Source organism: Sinocyclocheilus anshuiensis, unplaced genomic scaffold (genome assembly GCF_001515605.1).
Source record: "Sinocyclocheilus anshuiensis isolate Anshui unplaced genomic scaffold, SAMN03320099.WGS_v1.1 scaffold694, whole genome shotgun sequence".
Taxonomy (NCBI): Eukaryota; Metazoa; Chordata; class Actinopteri; order Cypriniformes; family Cyprinidae; genus Sinocyclocheilus; species Sinocyclocheilus anshuiensis.
Window position 1 is genome coordinate 2,018,775 of NW_015542477.1, and position 8,147 is coordinate 2,026,921.

At 36.9% G+C, this 8,147-nt stretch overlaps 2 protein-coding genes across 5 annotated transcripts in view; one reads left to right on the plus strand and one right to left on the minus strand.

The window, feature by feature from the left end:
• The first annotated feature begins 1,266 nt into the window (after positions 1–1,266).
• On the plus strand, positions 1,267–4,193 carry LOC107693958 (peptidyl-tRNA hydrolase 2, mitochondrial-like). The gene is made up of 2 exons (XM_016493538.1): positions 1,267–1,348; positions 2,106–4,193. Exon 2 carries the CDS (start codon positions 2,114–2,116, stop codon positions 2,636–2,638), a length of 525 nt encoding a protein of 174 aa, XP_016349024.1. The 5' UTR covers positions 1,267–1,348; positions 2,106–2,113; the 3' UTR covers positions 2,639–4,193.
• A 2,816-nt stretch (positions 4,194–7,009) lies between these two features.
• LOC107693955 (clathrin heavy chain 1-like) overlaps positions 7,010–8,147 on the minus strand; it is a 39,218-nt gene continuing 38,080 nt past the window's right edge. For all 4 annotated transcript variants that reach the window (XM_016493532.1, XM_016493531.1, XM_016493534.1 and 1 more), the window contains 3 exons: positions 7,607–7,879; positions 7,358–7,525; positions 7,010–7,063 (listed from right to left, as the gene is read on the minus strand). In XM_016493532.1, coding sequence (XP_016349018.1) covers positions 7,019–7,063; positions 7,358–7,525; positions 7,607–7,879 — 486 coding nt within the window. In that variant the 3' untranslated portion in view covers positions 7,010–7,018. The remainder of the gene's footprint in view (positions 7,064–7,357; positions 7,526–7,606; positions 7,880–8,147) is intronic.

Below are 8,147 nucleotides of genomic sequence, written 5' to 3' on the forward strand. Positions count from 1 at the left end.
GGCTGTCGGAGCAGTTACAAAATATTATTACTTGCCTATAAGGCCCTTAATGGGTTAGCTCCTGCGTACCTAACTAGTCTTCTACCACGCTACAATCCATCACGCTCCCTAAGGTCACAAAACTCTGGACTTTTGGTAGTACCTAGGATAGCAAAGTCCACTAAAGGAGGTAGAGCTTTTTCGCATTTGGCTCCCAAACTCTGGAATAGCCTTCCTGATAACGTTCGGGGTTCAGACACACTCTCTCTGTTTAAATCTAGATTAAAGACACATCTCTTTGGCCAAGCATTCAAATAATGCATCTCATAATCTTGTACTGCAGTTATATCTATATAGATATATATATATAGTTATATCAAATGCACATTATTATTCTTTAGTTTGGGTTAAACAAATAAATTTTGCTTGGTTGGAACAGCAGCTACGCTAATTATGTCCCTATTTGTTTCTCTGTTTTTTCCTCAAGCTTCAGTCTGGACCCAGAACACCTGAGAAGAGAGAATTACTGAGAATTACATTTGTAATTGTATTAATTTTTGTCTCATCTCTTAATGATTACCGATTTCACATAGTCCTTCACTGGGGATGAATAACCTTCACTGCTGGTGTCAAAGCAGCAGATGAACAGCAGCCTGGATAAACAAACAACAACAACAAAAAAACCCAGCAGGTAAGACAATCTCGAATGTCAGAATCAAGAACATTTTGTCAGTAGTTTAAGTCTTACACAACCCACAGCACACCTGCTCTCCCAGGGGTACACTAAGGGTGTAAAACCATGAGAGGCCAGGCCCGAAAAACAGTGTCTAGTTTCAAAGCTTGTTTACACTGTCTTAAATTAGGCTGGGTCTCTGGGGTTCAAAAGAGTAAAGAATTAAAACTGCCCAGATAAGAGTTTGAGTATAGGCTGCTGTTAATGCATGCACCTGCTTATAAATGAGTCGACCCGTGTAGCTGGGGACTAACCCATGATATTCAAAATGCTGTCTAGGAAGGTAGTTTGCTAGATTTTGAGGCATTACACTTACGGTTTTAAATGTCATGTGCATTATTAGGCAAAAAAAAAAAAAATGCAACATCACCTTTTCACCGCCTAATGAAACGATGCTGGACAATTTCCTTTCTAAATAATGCAGAATGAAGGTGTGAAAGGAAGGTGAACATATTAAAATATTAATTCATAAGGATAAAATACACATTATAGAAATCTGACTCGATTTTTGCTGAATATTTCTCGGATTTTCGCGGTTGCTTTAAACACGTGACGTCATCATTCGGCGTCGGCTTGAAAGAAGCGGCTCGTGGAGTTTGCAGGAAACTTCAGGTTGCTGAATCATTTTGATTGCTGGTGAGTCTGATATCAGATGCTCAGAAACACGTTTATACTGAATAGTCTCACCAGCACCGGTTAGTATAGCTAATAAAAGCTCGTTAGAGGGTCGTTTAAGCGAACACGTTTTACCTAGATTTAATCCAGCCGGCTAGACTGACAGCATTGTCATTGACGAATATAGTGCAGAAAGTGATCGTTTTATAGATTATTAGTAGCACAAATATGAATGCTTATTTGATACTGTACCCATACAGCAGATCCCAGTGCTTCTTCTAAAATACTATAGTAACAGTTGTTAAGTTACTAATATGGACACATAATAAACATAAAATTTCCTCCACATGGTGTTTTTGTAATCTTTTAATCATTTAGTTTAATTACATATGCGCTTTTTCCTTTTTCAATTGCACAACGAGGCTAACATGATCAGTTCTGAGCATTTAGATTTAAAACACTGGATTTATGTCAAACTGGCTTCATATTAATAAGTCGAGTGTTAGCATATTTGTATTTACATGAATGGTAAACCTCAGTTTCCGGTGGTTAAAATACTATAGTAACAGTTATTGTTACTAATATAAACATAGTAAATGAATGTGTGATACAAATCTTTCTGCCATTTTGTTTCACTTTATGTGCCATTTGTAGATGGTACCAGTTTTATCGTAGTAATATTAACCGTTATACTATGGTTAACGTGGTAATTTTGTGTAAAGGTAGAGAACTGCACTGATGTTTATGTTATGAATCACTCACTCTTGTGTTTCATCAGATACGAGGATGGACTCTCTGTATGGGCCTGTCGCTTTGGGTATACTGGCAGGTGTAGGCTGTGGGCTCTGCCTCGGATGGCACCTCAGTGGGCGTTTGGGCAGATCGTCCCGCAGCATGATGGCAGCTTTAGGAAACAGCGCCGGTGCTGGCAGCGAGGCCAGTGTGATGGGTGAGAGCGGAGAGTTCAGAATGATCCTGGTGGTCCGAACCGATCTGAAGATGGGCAAAGGTAAAGTGGCAGCCCAGTGCTCCCATGCCGCTGTGTCCGCCTACAAGCAGGTCCAGCGCAGAAACCCAGAGCTCCTGAAACAGTGGGAGTACTGCGGTCAGCCCAAAGTGGTGGTCAAGGCTCCAGACGAGGACTGTCTGCTGGAGCTGCTGTCCCACGCCAAAGAGGTCAGACTGCCGGTCAGTTTAATCCAAGATGCTGGAAGAACCCAAATTGCACCAGGGTCTCGGACAGTTCTTGGCGTGGGACCAGGACTAGCTGATCTTATTGATAAAGTGACTGGACACCTAAAATTGTATTGAATAACACTATTGGATTATGATGGGACTAAACTTCTTATCATTTTTCTACAACTACAAAGAGTGGTGAAGATGAATTAAAAGGGTTAATGACACATTGATTTATAGGTTTAACCATTTATTTTAAGTAAACAGTGCACTCATTCCATCATTGAACATGAGTCAATTTTGTGTCATAAGTCTTATGTACAGGAAAATTTTATTTTGGGGAATCTCATTTCTATCATATTTCAATCGCCCCCCTCATACCCAATGGAATAAATGACTTTTGTTTAACTTTGACTTTGGTGCAAAAAAAATCACCCCGTTCCTTTTTCAGTCGCACAGCAAAGCTTGTATAATTAATTCTGTGAACATTTAGATTTAAAACACTGGATTGATGTCAAACTGGCTTCTTAAGTATTAACATAGTTTTATTTACACAAGTGATAAAGCCACAAATTCCCACCGTAGAGCTTCATTTATGTTCTGAATGTCTGAAAGTGTCCAGTGAGTATGAAGGAGGAGAAATTACAAAGTGTGTTGGGAAAAAAATACATGGCACATGAAGCTATGTTTAGACCAGATTTTTCTTGACAAACAAGAAGCCTTTATTTATATGATAATCTGGGGGGAAAAAAAATCTCATTCTCTTTGTGCACAATCAGATCACTACAATATACGTGTATGATTAATCTCAACTCAGTTAAAACCGAGTACAGGACACAGGGAGTTAGTTTAATCTTCGTTCTCAAACCATTTGTGATTTCACTTCTTTACAAATAATGGGTAAACTGAGTTTAGGAATAACTGGCAGGATAAACTGGCTTTCTAGTCTCAATTCGGTGCCGTACAGTGACCTAAACATCACAACAACCAGCATACACACATACGCACACATACACACTGCAGCACAGAGAGGTAAGGTTAGTAAAACACACACAGGTGTGGAGAGCCACATATATATTTATATATATTTGAATTATTATCCCTCCTCAAATGGATGGTCCCACACAATGAGTACGAGTTACTGCACAACAAAAGTTTGTTTTTCATATGGAAAACAAAAATTGGAGAACCTGCATAGGTCAGGGAAAAGGTTTGAAGTTGCCATACGAATGCATGTTTATGCATTTAAAATAACTTTTGATATATATATTTCGAGAGCTACGCACCCCCATTGAATTACTGGTATTGACTAGTGTTTGTGGAGGCGGTAGTTGTACGTTTTTTTTTTCTCCGTTTTATTTTCTTCCCTAGAATATACAATATTAAATGCTGACAGACTGAACAAGTTGTTCACACACACCAAAATGATACATTGGTTGTTTTTCCTCTGACTACGGAGTGCAAATCTGATTTTGTTTTGTCATTTTAATTAAGCTGACTTGCTTCTCCCACAAGTCTCCTCATTGTAGACACCATTCCCCTTTTATTGACAGATAAAACTGACAGGAAATTAAATCTAGTAAGTATCTGGAATGTGAAAAAAATAATTTTTGATGAAATCTTTGACAATATAGAAATAAAGTCCTTCATGATGGTATAAAGAAAACACGATAAACAAAAACGATCATTTTAAAAAAGGTAAAGTAAAAGAATAAACATTTGCTCAAATCCCCCGTCGTGAGCACAAAGTGGTAGAGTCGGACTTGTGGAGGATTGAGGGAGAGAGATCCATAGGGGTGCACCGAACCAAGCGGCAGCTGGAAGAGGGGCGAGCGGGAAATGGGGAGGTCCTTACATGCCGTAACCGAAACCTGGCTGTGCCGGAGGAGCCTGGGGGTAGCCAGGCGCTGCTGTGTACCCGTAGCCATAAGCCTGCTGCGGGGGGACAGGCACACTGGGACCTGCTGTCAGCATGAGCTGAGGCGTGCCTGAGGAAAGAGATATTGGGAAAAATTATTTTTAAAATGCATTTAATAGTATTTATTATATTTAAAAAAACATAAATACTAGTCAATTTTCTTGGCAATTTGCTTTGACTGTTTTACCATAAACAATGGGTTGAGTCTCCGTGGCCTGCTCCTCTTCTTTCCTCAAGGATTCGGAGGTCTCCAGCTTGTCCACCTAAATACATGAGAAAAATTAGTTTTCAGTCTGTATACATGATCATTGTGTTGAGGACTAAGAATGTCTCTTAAAATAATCATGGTTTTATTCTTCATTAAAATTAATTCAGAAAATAGTGTAAATACAAATAGAATTTACTAATATAATTATACTAATGCTTCTATTAATGCTTATTAATTAATAATATGAATGTTAATATACAAATGTTAATCACTTTTCAAATTGACAGAGATATTTAAAATGCTTTTAATTCATGTTTAAAATGTAAAACATTCTTAGTTTTATATTCAAGTTAATATATGTCATATCAATGATGATTATTTGAAAATACTGCTACTATATGTAAATGCTAATGACTTTTCAAACGGACTTATTTAAAATGATTTATTTGATTAATTTTAGTCAACGTTATCTGACTATTTTTAAATTAGTATTCTGATAATTGATATCTTCATTTTATACTAATATTTTATACTAAACTGAAGTATGTGGATGTTAAATGACATTTCAAAGTGAAAATAAGCATTTCAAATTTTTAAATTTGTGTTTAAAATGTTAGCTCAATTTTTTCATGTTTTATTTTTAATATATTGATAACTAATGTCTTCATTTTTATTATTTAATTATTATAACATAATTATACTAACGTATATACTAATGTAATTTACAATGTTAATACATTTTCAAATGGAATATTTACCATTATAAAATGTTAGTCAAATTTACTCGTTTTTTTCTAATGAATAAAATAAAGACAATATCAATGTGTTATACTAATAATCATAATTATTAAATAATAATTATACAAATACAATTTACTGTATGTAAATGTTACTTTTCAGCTAAACAAATTTAAATGGATTTAATTCAACCTTCAAACGTTAGTCAAAGGTCATTGTTTTGAAATAATTCACAATAATTAATCTGTTTTATTTTTAAGTGGCATTCCTAGTCCTTCCCCACTTTAGAGTAGCAGCCCATTCTTACCTTGCTGAGGTATTCCCTCGTCACCTGGATGAAGTAAGGCATGGCAAAGTCCATGATGTTGTGCCTCCACGCCGTCTCCAGCACCACATCAGGCCTGAGCAGGTCGTAGCAGGTGAAGAGGCAGGCGGCGAAACACTCCTTCTTGTCTTCCTGAAGGAACCACTGCAGCAGCTCCTCGGCCAGTTCTATGTCCTTCGACTCAGACGCATACTGCATTGCATCCTGGGTAGAAGAACATGCATGGCTGTCACGAATCCGATCAACTACATTTACAAATAGCATGACTAGACAATAACCCCATCATCCACCTCACCTTGTAGAGTTTGTCTTTCTTGCACAGCTCCACACTCTGCTTCCATCGGTTGTTGCCCTTGAAGAGGTAAGCAGCGATTCTCCTGAACTCGATCAGCTCGTGTTTCTCCAGACGCTGGGCCAGTGAGATGTTGTCAAAGTTATCATATGCGTCTATAGATGTCCTGAGTGCCTGCGGACGGGACAGTTGAACAGATGATGAGGTGGCGGACAACAGCTACTGTAAAAAGCTACAATAATTGTTTTTTTGTTTTTCTGAAAAATACTTTACACTGTTGTTTGTACCTGATAGTCTTCCTCTGAGATGAAGAGGTTGTTAAGTGCTTCATTGACAGACTTGTTGTTGTGATTTTGTACTGACCGCAGATAAGGCTTGATGAGAGGAAGCTGCTTAACCTGAAGAAACGAAAAAGTAATTTTAGCTGATGTTAAACAAGCATGAAGTTCAAAGGCTCGCCACACAGGCGAGGTAGCCTTGTGCTTGCTTTCTGTACCTTGCTGAAGAAGCTGACGGCACGAGAGTGATCCAGTCTCGGGGAAAGAACTATGAGCAGGTCGTTCAGTAACAAGGGCTTGAACTCCAGATAAAACTGGATTGCTTTGTAGTACAGTTCCACGTTGGCCACCTAAACAAAACAAGAAATATGATCACTGTAATTTAATTAATTTCCTGGTGTTGTCATATTATTGCTTATATTTTGATTTTTATATGATCAGTATTCATTTTAAATCAAAAGTAATTTCATGTACTCTGGTCATTTTTCAGCTTAAATTATTTTATTTAATTTAGTTTCCAAGGGAATATTTCTCATGTTTGTTTTTCATTGAAAAATCATTCCCTTTTCATTATATATTGATCATTAAATTTATTAAATATATGTATACTAATAATTAATAATAATTCTAATTATATTTATAATTTTTTATATATTAATTGATGTCTTAATTTTATTTTGTTAAACTAATAATTAATATTTATACTTATAACTGATCAATCAATCAATCAATCAATCTATCTATCTATCTATCCATCTATCCATCTGCCCACAGGTGAGCCTGCTCTGCAGCCCTCAGGACCTGATAAAGAAAGAAAAAGAAAAGAACTCAAGAAGTGAAGGAGACAGACTTTGTAACATCTGTGCATTGCAGATGATGATACTAAGATCGTTCCTTTGGAGAATATCAGATTACATGTTGAATTAAATTATAGCTGGAGGGGAATGATGGAAGAAGAAATCAATGAACTCCTGCTGTTTAACAGAACTGAGCGAAGGACACTTTATAAAAAAAATAAAAATAAAAAAAAATAAAAAAGAGGAGTGTTACAAACCAACATCTGAAATAACAATCATCTTTAGTAGTGCTGTGTACCTTTGGGATGTTGACTCTGGACCAGAAGAGTTCCAGGTGTTCCCTCATCTTCTGTGGTTTGAATTTAGAGTAGAGGATGGCCAGCTCTGTGAACATGCCCATGTGAGCGCGCTCCAACCCCAGCGCCGCCTCCAGCATGGTGATCAGCTCCTCGAAGTAGCTACGGTCCTATAGAGAGCATTTTAAAACCATATAATTCAATTCCATTTTTAGCTAGTTGCAGAATCTTCTTGGAGGATCACAACTTGCCTGGTAATAGTTGATGAGCTCTTCTAGCTCATCGGCATGAACCACGATGTGAAGGCCACATATCTGAGCCAATCTGAACTCATTTCCATCCACACAAGCAAAGCACACCTCCTTCCATGTGCGAGTGCTGTTAGCCTTGCGGGCACCGTCCACAGCCGCTTGATACTCGCCCAAGTGGACCAGGGTAGAAGCCAAGCGGCCAAAGTTGGAGACGTTATTGTATAGAAGTTTGGCCGCCTCGTACATCTTCTCATCATAGCAGCGATCTCCAACCTGTGAGCAATAATAAATAAACAGTGTTACATAACATTTTTTATAATTACATAATAAAGTTCTCTTAATAACCAGTGATGTTACTGTTAACTAAAACTGTATGAAATTGTTTTTGATAAAATAAAAAATAAATGTTTTTGAAAAATAAAGCTGAAATAAAATACAAATATTAAGATATACATTTTTTTTAATTAAATTAGTTTTGGTTGATGTACTAAAATGACTAAAGCTGAAATACATATCAAATAAAAATAAAAATACATAAATT